Source organism: Oncorhynchus mykiss, chromosome 8 (assembly GCF_013265735.2).
Source record: "Oncorhynchus mykiss isolate Arlee chromosome 8, USDA_OmykA_1.1, whole genome shotgun sequence".
NCBI classification, from domain to species: Eukaryota; Metazoa; Chordata; class Actinopteri; order Salmoniformes; family Salmonidae; genus Oncorhynchus; species Oncorhynchus mykiss.
In genome coordinates, this window is record NC_048572.1 from 28661435 (window position 1) to 28681596 (window position 20162).

The 20162-nt window shown below is 40.5% G+C and overlaps 1 protein-coding gene across 7 annotated transcripts in view; it reads left to right on the forward strand.

Moving 5' to 3' along the window:
- itpk1a (inositol-tetrakisphosphate 1-kinase a) overlaps positions 1 to 20162 on the forward strand; it is a 63641-nt gene that overhangs the window by 28351 nt on the left and 15128 nt on the right. For all 7 annotated transcript variants that reach the window (XM_021612218.2, XM_021612221.2, XM_021612220.2 and 4 more), the window contains 2 exons: positions 4260 to 4382; positions 11546 to 11663. In XM_021612218.2, coding sequence (XP_021467893.1) covers positions 4260 to 4382; positions 11546 to 11663 — 241 coding nt within the window. The remainder of the gene's footprint in view (positions 1 to 4259; positions 4383 to 11545; positions 11664 to 20162) is intronic.

Below are 20162 nucleotides of genomic sequence, written 5' to 3' on the forward strand. Positions count from 1 at the left end.
ATGCCATCGAACAGAATTGAAATCTGAAATAATCTGTCATACATGTCAATCTAAAAGTCGTATTCCTATTAACTTCCAGTGTAGACGAGAGGGACTTCGTCATACCGGACGGATTTCTGCCTGCTTAAATGCCAATAACATACACATGAAATGACCCAGGGAATCGATAGAATATCAGAGATAATAACATTCAAAATGGGTTCACTTTTCTTTTTAAGGTTTATGTAATAGCTGATTACTCGTCAGTTATTGTGCCAAGATCACTTCCCCCTCCCTCTTTTTATCGCCTCTTCTCTTGAATTCCTTGGTCTTCATTATTACCATATCATTGCCTGAGCCACCTCCCCATTACTACAGACATGACCCTTCTTTATCAATGTTTTTGGGTGTAGGCAGATAAGATACAATGTGTGCATTGCAAATGGTACGCTATTCCCCATGTAGTGCACTACTTTTGACTAGGGCTATGGGCAAAAGCAGTGCACTATATAGCGACCAGGGTACCATTTTGGATGCAATCTGTCACATTTCAGTTGTTAATCAAGGGCTTGGGGATTGCGATTGAGCAGCTAGAATTCGTTGTTCCAAAGGTTGTTCATGGATTGTGTTGAAATCCTTTGCCTAGAGAGCAGTCCGTGTGACACATTCTTCTCTTTTGGGCAACCTATTCTTCCTGTCCAATTTAGTAATTTCTGGATAATATTTGGGGAACCCATTTTGGGTCCAGAGCAACCCCCAGAGACAGTTCTGTGTAGTCAGTGTCTCAAACCAGTGTTAGTTATCGAACTGGCAGAAAGCATTGGAATCAGATTTGTTGAGCTGACACTTTGGATATTTCCACCAATGTCAGACTGAAGAATAGGGATTCAAAATAAGAGAAACCTAAAAAAAAGAAATCCCAACCTTGCATGCATACTATATCTACGATATGGAAGATATTGTTTTCTTTGGAAGTCTTGATCTCTTTAGGCGACGCGATGCCCTGCATTGACAAGTCCACCAATCTTGTTCGATACATACTTGATAAATCATCTCCGCTGCCATAAATATTACATCAGCTGGGAATATTAGACCTGTCTGGCCATCCTCGCCAGAAGTAAGAATTTCTGTTGGAATTGAATCGCACCATCTTTTCGGGTGTCTGTTGGCAATGCCCCAAGACATTAAGGTTGCACTGTGATCTTGGACCTTGTTTGACAATAGAATAGATACTTTGTCAACTTTTCTACAGAAATCAATTGCTTTCAGACAGACACAGACGTCAACCCTGTAGAACCATTACTATTTTAAACACCGATGGTTTACTATGTGGGAGTTGAAACCAAACAGAATCCGAACCGGGAACAAAAGTGATCTATACGGTTCCGGAACAATCCCACAAAAAAATGGAACAAAGAGCCTATGCAAAGCTTTTCCATCTGTCAATCAAACTTCTTCCAGTGTCTATCTGCTAGCTGAAAATCTTTGCCAGTGTGTAGGCTACCTGCCTCTCCCCTGCTGAAACATACAGTTGAAGTCAGAGGTTTACATACATCTTAACCAAATACATTTAAACTCAGTTTCACGATTCCTGACATTTAATCAGAGTAAAAGTGCCCTGTCTTAGGTCAGTTAGGATCACCACTTTATTTTAAGAATGTAAAATGTCAGAATTATAGTAGAGGATGATTTTATTTCAGCTTTTATTTCTTTCATCACATTCCCAGTGGGTCAGAAGTTTACGTACACTCCAATTAGTATTTGGTAGCATTGCCTTTACATTGTTTAACTTGGGTCAAACGTTTTGGGTAGCCTTCCACAAGTTTCCCACATTAAGTTGGGTGAATTTTGTACCATTCCTCCTGACAGAGCTGGTGTAACTGAGTCAGGTTTGTTGGCTTCCTTGCTTGCACACGCTTTTTCAGTTCTGCCCACACATTTTCTATAGGATTGAGGACAGGGCTTTGATGGCCACTCCAATACCTTGACTTTGTTGTCCTTAAGCCATTTTGCCAGATGTTGCTTCAATATATCCACATAATTTTCCATCCTCATGATGCATCTATTTTGTGAAGTGCACCAGGCCGTCCTGCAGCAAAGCTGTTAAAAAAATAAATAAATAAAAACTCCCCAGTCCTTACCGATTACAAGCATATCCATAACATGATGTAACCACCACTTTGCTAGAAATTATGAGGCGTGGTACTCCGTAATGTTTTATTGGATTTGGCCTTTTTATTCAGGACAACATCTTAATTGCTTTGCCACATTTTTATATAGTACAGTATTACTTTAGTGCCTTGTTGCAAACAGGATGCATGTTTTGGAATATTTGTATTCTGTACAGGCTTCCTTTTCACTCTGTCAATTAGGTTTGTTTTCTCCTTAGGATGGATCAACAACATTGTATTTACTCCACAATACTATCACAGCCATTAAACTACGGTAACTATTTTTGTTGCTTTGGACTCATGGTGAAATCCTGAGTGGTTTTCTTCTGTTAAGGCAACTGAGTTAGGAAAGACGCTTGTATCTTTGTAGTGACTGGGTGTAATGATGCACCATCCAAAGTGTAATTTAATAACCTCACCATGCTCAAAGGGATATTCAATGTCTGCTTTTTTTGTTTTTGTTTTACCCATCTACCAATAGGTGCCTTTCTTTGCGAGGCATTGGGGAAAATCGCCATGGTCTTTGGTTGAATCTGTGTTTTGAAATTCACTGCTCGACTGAAGGACCTTACTTATCTCTATGTGTGGGGTATAGAGATGAGGTAGTCATTCAAAAATCATATTAAACACTAGTATTGCACACAGTGAGTCCATGCAACCTATTTGACTTGTTAAGCACATTTTTATTCCTGAACTTATTTAGGCTTGCCAATAACAAGGGGGTTGCATATTTGACACTACAGTTTTTAATTAATATATAACGGTTTCAAAAAACATAATTCCACTTTTACATCATGGGGTGTGTAGACCAGTGACCACAACAATCTACATTTAATCCATTTTAAATTGCTGCAACACAACAAAATGTGTAAAAAGTCAAGGGGTGTGAACTTTCTGGAAAGATGTCGACTTTGCTAATGCACACATTCCCCTCCAATTGCTCACTGCGGTTTACAAACCTGATCAATTGGAAGATGCACAGTGCTGGCGGCTACAAATAGTGGCTTTCATGTTCCTAAGAGCCTTTGCCAAAAGGAGTTCTGTACACAAACACACTCTCTGCGGTCTCACTTAGGACACAATGAGGAATGACAGTGTCTTGGCTCTGTGGTGAAATTTCCCGTAGGTACCAATCTAGGATCATCTTTGCTCCCCCAATCCTAACCATTCGTGGGGGAAATGCAAACCCGACCCAAGATCAGCGTCTAGGGACAACTTCATACCCTACACCTTCAACTTACATGACGGCACTGCTGTTACTTGATCGATGGGCGTGGAGACATGAAAGTGATGAGTTCCAAACCCAAGCTGAACTCATCAGCCAGCCTCTCTCTGCCTGCCTTCTCATGATTGTTTTCCTAAATCAGCCGAGAAGAAGGCTCTGATCCCGCCGCTAGAACATTTCCAGACTTTTGCGTCCCTAACAGCACCCTATTCCATATTTAGTTCACTACTTTTGACCACGGCCCATAAAGTAGTGCACTACGTAAGGAATAGGGTGCCATTTGGGATGCAGACATCCTCTCCCTGATTTAAACTAGAGCCTTGTAGGGAACAGGCCCCAGAGGCCTCCCGAATAAAATGTTCCCCCTCAATTTCATCCCACGACTTGGTAGGTCTATTTCTGCTCCTTTATTTGGTGCCAGCGCTGGACCGTTGACCATATGACCGGGTCCCCACTCCTTACATAATGTCTCCCAAATGACAGGACCTTGGTCAAAAGTAGTGCACTATATAGGGAATAGTGTCATTTGGGAAGCAGACAATATTCCTTGCTGCTGCTTTTTTCTTCTCCCAGCTGTTACCAGAACCAGCCTGTAAAGCCCATATGGTTGTATCGTTTTTGGTGAGAGAGGAGGGGGGGAAGAGGCTTTGAATGGGCCTAATCTTAGCAAAAACAAAGTCTTAGGCCAATCCTTTGGGGTTTGACCCAACAGGTCAAAGTGTGTTCATCACCCATAGGCCTCTTGTCAAAAGTAGTGCATTATATAGGGTGCATTTGGAACAGACCCCATATATTATCAACTAATAAAACAAGGTGTCTTGATTTTTATCTTGCCTGACTTCTGAGTACTCTTTCTCCCTCTCTCTCTCTCTCCCTGTGCGCAGCTGGATCTGAGTCGGCCCCTGGAGGAGCAGGGCCCTCTGGATGTCATCATCCACAAGCTGGCGGACCTCATTCTGGCGGACCAGAATGACACGCAGGCCCTGCTATTGGTGCAGAGTGTCCAGGTAAGCCAATCGGCACCGCTAAAACATTGTAAGGGTTGATCACAAGCTCTTCACCTAATGGGGGAGGTTGTTCTTTGACAGGTGCAGCCATTTCTTTGAGGGCTACGGGTCTGAAGGTGCTGTAGGATGTTTTTCTTTGAGGGGTATGTCTTTGGTGATTCTATCCTGTAATTTTGCTCTGAGATTTTGGTGAATGTTTGGTGTTCCTGGATATAAATGTGATAATGAAATAGGATTTTTATTTTATTGATTATCTGCAGGAGCTCTCCTAATCATGACTTAATCCAGTCTTATTCAACTACAGGTAACTGCCAAAGTAATGGAAACCCTTGAGCAAATGAGGAATAAAAAGTATATTGAAAGCCTGTGCTTCCACATAGTGTGGTTCCTGAGTTAATTTAGCAATTAACATCCCATCATGCTTCAGGTCATAAATAAAAAATCTGGACAGGCCATTTATTCTGGCTATCATTTTGGCTACCATGACTATGCCCCCATAGTATGCCAATGCACCCATCCACAGGGCACGAGTGGTCACTGAATGGGTTGATGTGCATGAAAACAATGTTGGTCACCAGAGCGCAACCCAATTTATGGGAGATTCTGGAGCGTCACCTGAGACAGCGTTTTCCACCACCAGAACACATCCCTCCAATAGAGCTCCAGACACTTGTAGGATCTATTCCAAAGTGCATTGAAGCTGTTCTGGCTCGTGGTGGCCCAATGCCCAATGAAGAAACTGTTGGTGTTTCCTTTATTGTGGCAGTTACCTTTTATATTCTTACAGGGGCCAGATTTGAGAGAGGTTATTTACAGGGGTACAGATATTTTCTACATGTGATTTACAACGGGTGAAAGTAGATTTTTGAATTTTTCCTCGTATAGAACCTCTTATGTATGATTTTTTTTTTAATGGGCCTAATGGTAAATATGAGTAATTTAACTGTAAAAGATATTACCTTTTTAATGTGGCATGAACATGTATTCATCTGATTTGTCAAACAAATCACTTAAAAAAGTAGGCTACCTGCGCATGTTAGTCCAATCTAAAATAATTCCAGCATCTAAAACAGTGCACTGTGTACCCTCTATTTGATGAATGGAAAGACCATCTATTAAAATACCAAAAAGTTGAATGGCATTATGAAACTGTCATTAGGCACACCTGAATTGATTGATTGCATCCATCGTTTCGCTCTGCCAAGTATGGGGTCTTGAGAAATCAATAAATGTCAGATTTGTGGATATTGGTTAGGCTACAATTAGGCTGTGGAAATGTTAGCTGAGGTGAGTGCTGCTCATTATCATCTTGACTAGTTGTCTCATTTATTAGCACTGATCAGATCCTTTTGCCAGCATGTTATGTAGCTTAACAAGTGAATTATTTAGCTTCACTCACAGTAGCTTAGGTCTACTCCCAACCAAAAGCCTGTGACATGTCTAATCAATGTAATTTTGTTTCAGTGACTCTGTCTGTATATTTCTCTGTCTGGGCAAATACGTGGAGGTGGTATAGCTCATCTATTCATTTGCTCATCTATCAGAAACAAAATCAAGTGTAGGCCTATTATTTTACTCAATAGTGTATAGACAGCTCCAAAAGCCCACGGAGGTTGTGAAATATGAACATGAGTCGAATGCTTTTGAAAATATAGAATAGATTGGTTTTATATTCTTTCAGTATCATGATGAAGGTACTCAATGTGCGACCGTATGCCTGCTCCCTAGCAAAGCAGGGTGAAGGTAGGAAAGAGATGAACGTGGATCAAAAGCTGATCACGGAAGTATGTCTTGTCTGTTTTAATGAACAAAATAACTATTGATTTCTATACAGGCTGCACAGACAAGTAACATAATTCAACTCAAAATATACCTTTCTCTTCTTTTGAAAATAGGACCTGCCTAAATAAATGTAATAATGGAAATATTTTTGATGGTGTGTATTCTCTATGGACTTATTAAAATGGACAGCCACCCACATCTGCACACTACAACTACCACTTGTTTCCGGCATGCCGGCAAGCTCACGGGAGGTATAAAAGGCGTATGCAGGCAAGAATGGGCCTGTTTGTAAGCGGGTCATACATTGCCAAAAAATGTACAAGCGAAATACCGTAAATCCTATGTGAAAGCAGTATTCGGTTAGTATTGTGGAGTAACTACAATGTTGTTGATCAATCTTCAGTTTTCTACCATCATAGCCATTAAACTCTAACTTTTTCTAAATCACCATTGGCCTCATGGTGAAATCCCTGAGTGGTTTCTTTCCTCTCCAGCAACTGTGTTAGGAATGATACCTTTTTTTTGTGACTGTATTGATACACCATCCAAAGCTTAATTAATAACTTCCCCATGCTGACAGGGATATTCAGTGTCTGCTTTTACATTTTTACATATCAACCAATCTGTGACCTTTGCGAGACACTGCAATACCGCCCTGGTGTTTGTTTGAATCCTCTATTTTTGAAATAAACTACTTGACTTGGGGATCTTACAGATACAGTATGTTTGCGGTACAAAGCCGGGGTAGTCATTAAAAAAAATTATGTTGCACACAGAATGAGTCCATACAACTTATGTGATTTGGACACCTTTACTCCTGATTTTTTTTTTTAGGCTTGCCATAACAAAGGGGTTGAATACTTATTGACTTGAGCCATTTGTGTAAAAATTTCAACAAAATAAATCCACTTTGACATTATGGGGTGTTGTGTATAGATCACTGCCACAAAATATTTCTGACGGCACTGTAGGCATACTTTGGAGTAAACATTTAATTGCCAAAGTTTTTGGTGAAAACCTTAGCATGCCAAAAGTCATTTCTAACTGCCACACAAACAGGTATTACTATTTCAAAGTTGCAGGAAATACGAATAACTGATGCATTCTTTTAATCAATTATGAGATATTCGTTAAATTTAACTACACTAGCGCTGTCTGAGCTGCTCCACGGGACAACCAGCGCTTGCTTGCTACCCGACAGATAACATTCTGCTCAAACTAGGTGAATGTTCATCACCCATTTTCTCCTTTCCATCAGGCTTGGCTGTCGTTTAGTCTTCGGGGGGGTGCCTCTGCTAAGGATTTCTGAGAGTTTAGGTTTTACAGTTTTTTTTTAAATTGCCTTTTTTCCCCCTCCAATTCGAGCCCTGGGTGTAGGGAATTTTAGCATTTTGTTTGAGATTAAATCAGAGAAGAAAATAACACTTGTATGAAAAGCAGTCTCCAATCATGTCAATTGTTTTATCTCCAAGCATTTTTGCTAGATATGTATTGGCTTGCTTGAGATGGCCATTACGGAGAAAAGCAACTATCTCCTCCCTAAGCTCACTTACTCTCTTGAAAGCATTACCCTTGCTTAGCGACCTAATGTCATTATGTAAAAGTTGATCACGATGCTCAGCAGACATGTCTTTCAGCAGACTACGAAACAACCGAAGTTGGTGGAGTGGTGTCGCCAGATGTTTGCAGCTGCAATTGGCTGATGTTAGCTACTCTGATTTGGCTGTAACTGGTACGTTGGGTGATATTGATTGACAGCACTTAAGTGGTGGGACTACAGGAAAACAGATGATCCTATTGGAGAATATTGAACAAGGGCTCATTTTGGAACTAAACATTGGATTTCTGCAGGGATGTTTTTGTGGATTTTTATATTAATTTTGATAATTGATCAAAGGGTCGTTCTAAATTGATAAAGGGGCCGGATCTAGCCCATGGGCCGCCAGTTGAATAGCCGTGACTAGAGGTCGACCGATTTAATCGGAATGGCCCATTTAATTAGGGCCGATTTTCAAGTTTTCATAACAATCAGTAATCTGCATTTTTGGAAGCTGATTATATTGCAATCCACGAGGAGACTTTGGAACAGGCTGACCACCTGTTACGTGAGTGCAGGCTGCAAGGAGCCATGGTAAGTTGCTAGCTAGCATCAAACTTATAAAAAAACAATCAATCTTAACATAATAACTAGTTAACTAAACATGGTTGATATAACTAGTTTAAGTAGCTTGTCCTGTGTTGCATATAATCAATGTAGAGCCTGAAATTGTCACTTCTCTTGCGTTCAGTGTAATCAGAATCAGGGTATATTCAGCAGCTTGGGTCGCCTGGCTCGTTGCGAACTGTGTGAAGACCATTTCTTCCTAACAAAGACCGTAATTAATTTGCCAGAATTTTACATAATTATGACATAACATTGAAGGTTGTGCAATGTAATAGTAATATTTAGACTTAGGGTTGGTAACCGTTCGATAAAATACGGAACGGTTCCATATTTAACTGGAAGAATAAACGTCTTGTTTTCGAGATTATAGTTTCCGGATTCGACCATGTTAATGACCTACGGCTCGTATTTCTGTGTTTTATTATATTATAATTAAGTCTATGATTTGATAGAGCAGTCTGACTGAGCGGTTGTAGGCAGCAGCAAGCTCGTAAGCATTTATTCAAACTGCACTTTCCTCCGTTTGCCAGCAGCTTTTCGCAATGCTTGAAGCACAGCGCGGTTTATGACTTCAAGCCTATCAACTCCCAAGATTAGGCTGGCAAAACTATAGTGCCTATAAGAACATCCAGAAGTCAAAGGTTAATGAAATACAAATGGTATAGAGAGAAATAGTCCTATAATAACTACAACCTAAAACGTCTTACCTGGGAATATTGAAGACTCATGTTAAAAGGAACCACCAGCTTTCATATGTTCTGAGCAAGGAACTTACACGTTAGCTTTTTTACATGGCACATATTGCACTTTTACTTCTCCAACACTGTTTTTGCATTATTTAAACCAAATTGAACATTTTTCATTATTTATTTCAGACTAAATTGATTTTATTTATGTATTAAGTTAAAATAAGTGTACGTTCAGTAATTGTCTTTTGTTACAACAAATAATAAATGACATTTACAACAATACTGAATGAACAGTGAACACTATTTTAACTTAATATAATACATAAAAGATATATATCAGCCGATTTGAATCGGTATCAACTTTTTTTGGTCCTCCAATAATCGGTATAGTTATCGGCGTTGAAAAAAAGTAATCGGTCGACCTCTAGCCGTGACCTAATCCGTAGGGGGTTTCACAGGAGTAGGGAAAGATCAAAGGGTGGTGAATGTAGTGCATGTCGCCCATAGCATGTTGGGGTGGAGTACATCGGTGACCTCTCACCTTCCTTGAGTCATCTGTCCCTCACGGAGGGACCGACTAGACGGTTGCATGAGTTGTTGTGCAGAAGGTTGCTAGTTTGTCTTTCACGTGGCAGAACAGAATGCACTGTTACACTCCCTAGCATCGCAGTGAACCACATTAGCTTTCGCAACAGCTAATGGGGATCCTAATAAAATCCCAAACATTGCAAGTTCCAAATTTCTTGAGCTTTTTAGTCAGTGCACTGGTCTGCTGTCCACATCTACATAAAACACATGTAATTGACTCCTTAAACTTACCCACTCCTCCAGTCCTCTTTTCTCTAGACACTATACAAACCTAGAGCTGATATATGGCATACTTTAATGCAGAATTTGTTTTCAGTTCCACATGATAAAGTCTGGTTGATTTTTAAAAGCTTGACACGTAATTAATGGTCCTCAGCAAACTTGGATTTGGTTTATAGGCCTATTTTCAGCTTTATATGACTAATGACTCCCATTTAGATTCTCTAATGGTCATTAATTTGAATGTTTACCCTGGACCCCCTCATTTGTTTAAAGAGCCATTGCACTCAAATCACATTTTAGCAGATGTTTTCAGACCTCAAAAGTAGTCTGTCAGAGGGAGTCCATGTCCCAGGCCAGCTGTTTTGTAGATCCAGCTACGTGCCACAATCTAAAACTAATGGAAAAGATAAGAACTGTGTTATTTCCAGTTTGTCTGCACTTGTTTCATTTATCTGATGACATGGGATGTGGACTGCTTTTCAGGCCTGAAAACATCTGACAACTTCTGACTGAGGTAACATTTCCCTTTTAAAGGGGCATGGTTTTTAAAGTTGATATGTCTAAGGCACAGGGATTAGAGCCGAGTTGCTTTCATACAGTGAGGTACAAGAGTATTTGGACAGTGACACAACTCCAGCACTTTGGATTTTAAATAATACAATGACTACGGTTGAGGTGCAGACTGTCAGCTTTCTTTGAGGGTATTTTCATCCATATTGGATGAACCGTTTAGAAATTACAGCAATGCCCAAAAAAAATGCTTTTCTTTGAAAATGGTTCACCCGATATGGATGAAAATGGCCTCGCATTAAAGCTGACAGTCTTCACTTTAATGTCATTGTGCTGGAGTACAGACCCAAAACAACTCACTGTCCAAATGCCTTTGGACCTCACTGTTTACCAAAACAGACCAAGGAATGTCATAAACAAAAGGATGGTAAATTTAGCCACCTGTTTTTATATCACGTGGATTTCCCTGCGTTCTTTCATCTTGTAAACATTAGGTAATATGCACTACGCCATATGAATACATGTTTCCACCCTTAGTTGTTCCTGGAGGTGTTGCTTTACACACCTGTAGTCTCAGAAAAAACAAACAAAATTCCTCTCCTCCCTCTTCATCCCCTTTTTAAGGTTTCATTGACATTTGATGAAGGCGAAAATGGGCGCTCGAAATGGGGGAACGTGCTAAATTGGCCAGTAGCCAAGCCTTTAATTTCAAATGTACTTGATTACATGGAGTTCCTTTTTGATTGTTGTAGTGCGTACAGAGATACTAATACATAAAAGCACAGACATGAAAATAAATGGCCTCTACTGTGCTAGCACAAGGAAGTGGAGAACAGAACAGTACAAAAAAAGCGTTATTTGTTAGACTTCAAAAAGGTTAACTTGGAAGTCACCCGTGTACTTTCTGAAGTCTAGTATACATTTATTTAAACATTCTTCAGATTCATCAAATTAGTGGCTTTGTTGATTTAAGGCTTGCTGAGGCTGTAATATAATTGAAAAATTTTAACATTAGGGTGCAGAATATTTTAAAACTATTTGCAATGGAAAATGAAAATGTGTGTTTCTTATTGTTCAAGTCTAGGAAGTCCCGCTCAGTTTTTGGTGCCTAATAATCATGGCATTGTGGTGTTTTCTTTGTTGCAAAGTGTGTTGCAAAGTGTGCACTATTGAATACATACCTGATGTTGTTTTGGGACGGTCTTCAGGATTACATCGACACCCATCCTGAAATGGTGGTTCTGGACCCGCTGCCGGCCATTAGGACATTGTTGGACCGCTGCAAGTCCTACCAGCTCATCCGCAGGCTTGAAGACTGCATGAAAGGTATAGAGACAGGACTGCCACCCAAAGTACACACACAAACTGACACGCATACACGCTCACACACACACACACACAAACTATCACAAATCCACAGCCATGGATTCACATATCCCAAAACAAAAACACTACACAGTCACTTGCCTAGACATTCTGTTAAGCCTTTGTGAGTTTTACGTCATAGCATCGACATAAGTAACATTCAAATCACTTACTCACATACTGTGTGTTATACACTTGCTCCGTTTACCTCTGGCCTGGGACTAACACACCTTCTTATAACCAGCAATGCCATCTGTGTTTGTGCGTGTATGTATTTTTGTTTCCCTTTTGGGGTTGGGAAAGCCTGGAATTCCAAAATACAGGAATCCCTCCCTGGCCTGTGTTCATGTTGCTCCCTGGCCTGTGTTCATGTTGCTCCCTGGCCTGTGTTCATGTTGCTACTGGCTACCTACATGAGCCCGGCACTTTCCGTAAGACTTTTGTCCTGGGCTGGATGTCGAAAGGCAGGCTTCATTTTGGGGCTTTGCACAAGGGAAATGTGTGGCTTAGGGTGGGTTTATTCACGGAGTGTGTATGAAAACTGCAGAGTGGCTCGTCCTTTGTCCTGCGCCATGGGGCATTCTCAAACTAGCTAAACAAAAGGGATCAGGGTTGAAGAGGCCGAAGCTGCATAGGCACATAGTGTGAATCCCAAATGAGACCCTATTTCCTACATGGTGTATTACTTTGGACCAGTGCCCTATGGGTGCTGGTCAAAAGTAGTGCATTATGTTGGGAATATGGTGCAATTTGGTATGCAGTCATAGGCTCTGTCATGACAGAGTTTTATAGTCTGCTTGAAGTTGAATGAAAACAGTGTCTGTCAACTCTGTGCTCACTTTAGGTGCTGGTACTCCATTTAAATTTTGCAGTACGTGTTCATATTTAAGAGTGAATATTTTATGAGCTGCCGGTCTTCAAACAATAGAACAATCGGTGTTTGCACCAACCCAATTCAAACACTGGTTATCGTATGGAAGTAAGGCTAGTTTCTATGTGTACCTATTTGGAGATAATAAGTTAATAAGTAAATTAGGATAGTTTCTGTGACCAATCTATCCTCTAAATGATGGGAGAGCGTTTTACTCTGACCAGTCAATTCTGCAGAATCTATTGGTACTTTTACATCAAGTGGCACGACTTGCAAGATACATTTTGTTTATGGGTCTAACTTAATAAACTCATTCATGTCATTTAGTTTGTACTCTCCCCTCAACTACTTGAATAATATTTAAAATACTGTTTTTAATTAAAACAACTTGATTTGAAGATGCTTTTATAAAGCCTTATGTGGTAATATGAATTATAAAACATGCTACTTTATAAGCATTCATAATAGCTCATTGCACCTTTTTTTGAGAAACTAGCTACATAGACGACTGAATACTTAGTTACCTAATACCTACAAATAAAATGATCCCTTAGTGACTACCTTATCCAGCTGACCTCCAGGACTGAACTTCCAGAGCAAGTGCACTCGACCTGGGGTAGTGTGAGGTGAACCGTGGGTCTTGGCTCCAGCTCCACAATTCTGTTTAAAAATACCTCCGCAGCGAGCGAAGTGTTTTCTGTGGCTGTCCTTCTCCCAGGCAACCACTTCCATGGCAATTAGCCGGTAACAGTATAGACTGTAGAGAATAGGATCCTGGGAAAAAGCTGATAACACGCGCTTAAACTGTGGCTTTATGTAAGAGGCTACTTGAAGGCTTTTAGACTCCTATCAACGCACAGAATTAACATTCTCCGGGTCATATCAGCGCATTACATCGTCTATTTAGCGCCAAGTTGACTCTTATTTTTCTTTTCTTTTTTTTTTCTTTACATTTTTCTCTGGTAGGCCTAACTTTAAATGTTACTTTCCACACGATTTCCGGTCATCTTACAAAGGGCCAACTTTTTGATCCCTTCATGGGTTTTAGCATTCAAGAAATATTGATTTGGAATATCACCACCAGCTATGTATGGAATGTTAATAGTCTGAGGAGTTGGCTAAAATACAAACAGATCTGGAACCAGTTGTTCTTATTAAACCTCTTTTAAGGATCCTCAAAATCCAATCAAGGTTGAAAGATTTTGGCTAAAAGCTACTGGTAAAAGGTGGTTAAGGTCACACTTACAGTGAAGTGTAGAAGTAATATGAAAGGATCTATGCATGAGCCAGTCATCCAATCAAGGTTTGTTAGTGCTGGGCTGGAATAACATATACATACATACATACATACATACATACATACATACATACGGAGTGTGGTGTCAGGAAAATAACCTCACACTCAACGTCAACAAAACTAAGGAGATGATTGTGGACTTCAGGAAACAGCAGAGGGAACACCCCCCCTATCCACATCGATGGAACAGTAGTGGAGAGGGTAGTAGGTTTTAAATTCCTCGGCGTACACATCACAGACAAACTGAATTGGTCCAACCACACAGACAGCATCGTGAAGAAGGCGCAGCAGCGCCTCTTCAACCTCAGGAGGCTGAAGAAATTTGGCTTGTCACCAAAAGCACTCACAAACTTCTACAGATGCACAATCGAGAGCATCCTGTCGGGCTGTATCACCGCCTGGTACGGCAACTGCTCCGCCCACAACAGTAAGGCTCTCCAGAGGGTAGTGAGGTCTGCACAACGCATCACCGGGGGCAAACTACCTGCCCTCCAGGACACCGACACCTACACCACCCGATGTCACAGGAAGGCCATAAAGATCATCAAGGACAGCAACCACCCGAGCCACTGTTCACCCCGCTATCATCCAGAAGGCGAGGTCAGTACAGGTGCATCAAAGCTGGGACCGAGAGACTGAAAAACAGCTTCTATCTCAAGGCCATCAGACTGTTAAACAGCCACCACTAACATTGAGTGGCTGCTGCCAACACACTGACTCAACTCCAGCCACTTTAATAATGGGAATTGATGGGAAATGATGTAAAATATATCACTAGCCACTTTAAACAATGCTACCTAATATGTTTACATACCCTACATTATTAATCTCATGTATATGTATATACTGTACTCTATATCATCTACTGCATCTTTATGTAATACATGTATCACTAGCCACTAACTATGCCACTTTGTTTACATACTCATCTCATATGTATATACTGCACTCAATACCATCTACTGTATCTTGCCTATGCCGCTCTGTACCATCACTCATTTATATATCTTTATGTACATATTATTTATCCCCTTACACTTGTGTCTATAAGGTAGAAGTTTTGGAATTGTTAGCTAGATTACTTGTTGGTTATTACTGCATTGTCGGAACTAGAAGCACAAGCATTTCGCTACACTCGCATTAACATCTGCTAACCATGTGTATGTGACAAATAAGATTTGATTTGATTTAATACACATACATACATATACACACACATATACACACATACATATTTCCAGTGACTGTACTTATTTGTTTGTGGCTGTTAGTAACTGCAGCCCTTAGCTTGGTGAAACCAAGTAAAAAAGCAGTAGCTGATGTGAGTGCCGTTAAATCAACTTTCATTGGTTGCAAACACATTTAGCAGATGTTATTGTGGGTGTAGCGAAATGCTTGCGATCCTAGCTCCAACAGTGCAGTAATATCTAACATGCAACCATACACACACATTTTATGAAGTAAAATAATGGAATTAAGAAATATTAGGATGAGCAATGTCAAAGTATTCAAACCCCTTCCCATTTTGTTACGTTACAGCCTTCCTCATCAGTCTACAAACAATACCCCATAATGTCAAAGCGAAAACAGGTTCTGAGAAACGTTTTCACATTTATAAAAAATAAGTTGCCTTATTCACATAAGTATTCTGACCCTTTACAATGAGACTTGAAATTGAGCTCTGGTGCATCCTGTCATCTTTGATGCTTCTACAACTTGATTGGATTCCACCTGTGGCAAATTTCAATTGATTTGTAAAGGCACACACCTGTCTATGTAAGGTCCCACAGTTGACAGTGCATGTCAGAGCAAAAACCAAGCTATGAGGTCGAATGAGTTGTCCGTAGAGAGCCGAGACATGATTGTGACGAGGCACAGATCTGGGGAAGGGTACCAAAAAACATGAGAAACACAAGATTATCTGGTCTGATGAACTCTTTGGCCTGAATGCCAAGCATCACGTCTGGAGGAAACCTGGCACCACCCCTACGGTGAAGCATGGTGGTGGATGGCAGTATCATGCTGCGGGGTGGTTTTTCAGTGGCAGGGCCTGGGAGACTAGTCATGATTGAGGGAAAGATGAACAAAGCAAAATACAGAGATCCTTGATGAAAACCTGCTCCAGAGCGCTCAGGACCTCACTGGGGTGAAGGTTCACCTTCCAACAGAACAACGACCCTAAGCACACAGCCAAGGAGTGGTTTCGGGACAAGTCTCTGAATTTCTTTGAGGGGCCCAGCCAGAGCCCGGACTTGAACCTGATCGAACATCTCTGAAGAGACCTGAAAATGGCTGTGCAGCGACGCTCCCAATCCAACCTGACAGAGCTTGAGAGGATCTGCGGAGAAGTATGGGAGAAAGTCCCCAAATACAGGTGTGCCAAGCTTGTAGCATCATAGCCTAGAACACTCAAGGCTGTTACCTCTGCCAAAGGTGTTTCAACAAAGTACTGAGTAAGGGTCTGAATACTTATGTAAATTTCTTTTTTTTTAATGGGGTATTGTGTGTAGATTGAGGAGGGACAATTTAATCCATTTTAGAATAAGGCTGTAATGTAACAAAGTCAAGGCAACTGAATACTTTCCAACTCCTCCCAAACCATCTCAATTGGGTTGAGGTCGGGTGGTTGTGGAGGCCAGGTCATCTGATGCAGCACTCCATCACTCTCCTTGGTCAAATAGCCCTTACACAGCCTGGAGGTGTGTTTTGAATCATTGTCTTGTTGAAAATCTAATGATAGTCCCACTAGGCGCAAACCAGTTGGAGGCGTATCGCTGCAGAATGCTGTGGTAGCCATGCTGGTAAAGTGTGTCTTGAATTCTAAATAAATTACTGACAGTGTCACCATCTACTCTCAGTCTCAAAAAGACAGTGGTTGAAACCAAAAATCTCAATTTGGACTCATCAAACCATTAATATGAAGGGGCTAGAAGCATATTCTATGGTGAGCTACCGAGTGGCTAGGACAGGCAAGCCCCCATACTATTGTGGAGGACTTAATTCTTCCTGCTTCCGTGAATATGACTGGGACAGTGCTGGGGGGGAAAGCCCAAAACACTGTTTAGACAATGTCTTCATAAAAAAACTTTCACAATGCATCAGTGACATGAGATGTTTTGAAACAATTACTATATTAAATGTTTGGGACAGATTTCCACAGGTCTAATGTCCATTGCTCGTGTTTCTTGGCCCAACCAAGTCTCTTCTTAATGGTGGTTTCTTTGCTGCAATTCGACCATGAAGGCCTGACTCATGCAGTTTCCCCTGAGCAGTTGATGTTGAGAAGTGTCTGTTACTTGAACTCTGAAGCGCAGTTAACTCTAATGAACTTATCCTCTGCAGCAGAGGTAACTCTGGCTCTTCCTTTCCTGTGGCGGTCCTCGTGAGAGCCAGTTTCATCATAGCGCTTAATGGTTTTTGCGACTGCAGTTGAAGAAACTTTCAAAGTTCTTGAAATTTTCCGTGTTGACTGACCATGTCAAAAGTAATGATGGAATGTTGTTTCTTTTTGCTTATTTGAGCTGTTCTTGTCATTATATGGACTCTTTACCTAATTGGGCTATCTTTTGTGTAACACCCTTGTCACAACACAACTGATTGGTTCAAATGCATTAAGAAGGAAAGAAATTGCACCAATTAACGTTTAACAAGGCACACCTGTTTAATTAAAATGCATTCCAGGTGAATAACTCATGAAGCTGGTTGAGAGTGCCTTGATGACATCTTTGCACACTCTTGGCCAAGGGTGGCTACTTTGAAGAATATTAAATGTATTTACATTTGTTTGACACTTTTTGCAGGGGTTACTGCATGATTCCATATGTGTTATTTCATAGTTTTGTTTTGTTCACTATTATTCCTCAATGTAGAAAATAGTGTTGTGTATAGAATATGTAGATGTCATATATCCATATCTATCTGAAGAATAGTATATGTACAGCAATAGTTAAATGAGGCTTTGACTAGAATACAGTGTATATACTTATGAAGTGGGTTAAACAGTATGTAAACGTTCAAGGAACCAGTGTTCCATGACTATGTATATAGGGCAACAGTCTCTAAGGTGCATAGTAGAGTAACTGGGTGGTAGCTGGCTAGACAGTGACTAAGTTCAGGGAAGGGTACTGGGCAGAAGCCGGCTAGTGGTGGCTGTTTAACAGTGATGGCCTTGAGATAGAAGCTGTCTTCTCAGTCCTAGCTTTGATGCACATGTACTGACATCGCCTTCTGGATGGCTGCTTTTTTCCTTGGTTTCACAAACTTTCTCCAGTTACCGAACTCCCTCATATTCTCCAACACTTCTCCACTTGATAAAGCATCTCAATAATGTGCAGTTACTGGTCTTTTGCTTTTTAGGCCAGAACTGTTAGCTGGCTAAGTCCTTGATCTTGGCCGGGATTCAATCGAAGGCGTGCAATCGAAGGTCACTATACAACTGACAATGCACCTTTTTTAAAGGCATTTTCCTTGACGTTTACGGAGACCGCGCATACTAGCTGAACTGTAAATGACCTTTTAAGAGTAGGTTATAGCATTGAATCCCTGCCCTTGTTTTGTGATATTAACCGTCTCACCTATCATTGCCCAGTATTAACACACCTGGTTCAGGTAAGAGCTTGATGATTAGTCGAGTAGTAGTTGAAAAAGGTGTGCTTGTGATGGGCTGGAACAAAAATGTGCAACTCTGGGGGTATTTCAGAGCTGCCACTCTGAAATGCTTGTATGTATTTCCAGGTTCAGAAAAAAAGCTCAATCTGAAGCTAATATCTCATCACTTTGAACAATCTGACTATTTTACCATACCAGCTTTTTTTTGTATATGTCCCCTCCAAAATTATTGCCAACCTTGATGATAAATATGAGCAAAAAAGACTGCAGAAATACTAAGCTATATTGTATGCTCATTTTAATCATCTATATATATTTTTTTCATTTCACAATTAGACAGACCTGAAAAACTACAGGTAATCTAGTAAAACAACATGTAATAAGTAATACCTTTAAGAGAATAAAGATTCAGGTAACTGTCAAAATAAAGTAAACCCCAACATAATATCTTAATAGGGTGTTGGGTCACCACGAGTTGCCAGAACAGCGTCAATGTGCCTTGGCATAGATTCAATATACTTTGTACCCCAAATTTGCTCAAGTGTTTCCTTTTAGTTTGGCAGTTACATGTCGGTGTCAAAATTATAAGATTCTTATAAAATCAAACAATTACATTTGCATACAAATGCTATTTGAAGATATTCTCATTTTAAGGAACTGTATTGTGGTATTCCATGGTTTCTTGTTTCACTGGGCTATAGATATTAGGTAACACTTAAGTAAAATCCTTTTGGTCATCCATCACATTGGGGAAAAGGCAAAGAACTCACAAACGAAAAGTGACATGGTTGTTGACCTTTATAAATCAAGCAATGGGTACCCAAAAATTGCCAAATAAAATAACACTTACCAGTATTAGCGCAGTATTTAAGAGGTTTAAAACCACTGGATCAATGGTAAAATTACCTGGCATTGGACGCAAGTGTATCTTGTCCGCACGCACAGTGAGGAAGATTGTTTGGGAAGCAAAGAAAAATCCAGGAGCCAAAGTTGGAGGATTTCAGAACTTGGCCTCATCTTCGGGTCTCCAAATCTACAATTACACTCCACCTCCATGCCAATACGCTATTTGGAAGGGTTGTCAGAAAAAAAGCCTATGAGAGCAACCGACAAATGTGAATGCCTGGAGTTTGCTGAACGGCATTGGCATTTGGATTGGAACCGGGTGATGTGGTCATATGAGACACAAATAGAGCTCTTTATTAGGGGGTACAAAACATGTTCAATTAAAACCCACCAATACCTAGTCATGATTCCTGCATTTTCACAGACCAGGTTTTGGGTCTGTGTGAATGGTTATCTGCTTTTTTTGCAGGTACATTAATTAACACATCCATTGTGTAACACTTCCCTAATTTGAAATGCAAACAGCCCCATGGTTTAACACACCCCACGCTTCCCAATTTGCCAGTTATATGTATAATGGGTATACATGTAAATAAGGGGCTATTTGAAAGGGGATCATATAAATGTTGCCTTATATTTCTAAAATTCAATCCGGAGTCAGGCTTTACATGTCAAGTGGACTTGAAGGATATTTGGTTGTTAAACCCGCCAATGATACTCCGGGCAGGCTCAATTAAATGCTCAAAGTGTGCAAAGAATATGTCCACTGTTGTGCCAAAATGTCAGCAGTCAAGTTTTCAAGATGGAGCACTTAATCCTGCAATGGTCGATTTAATTG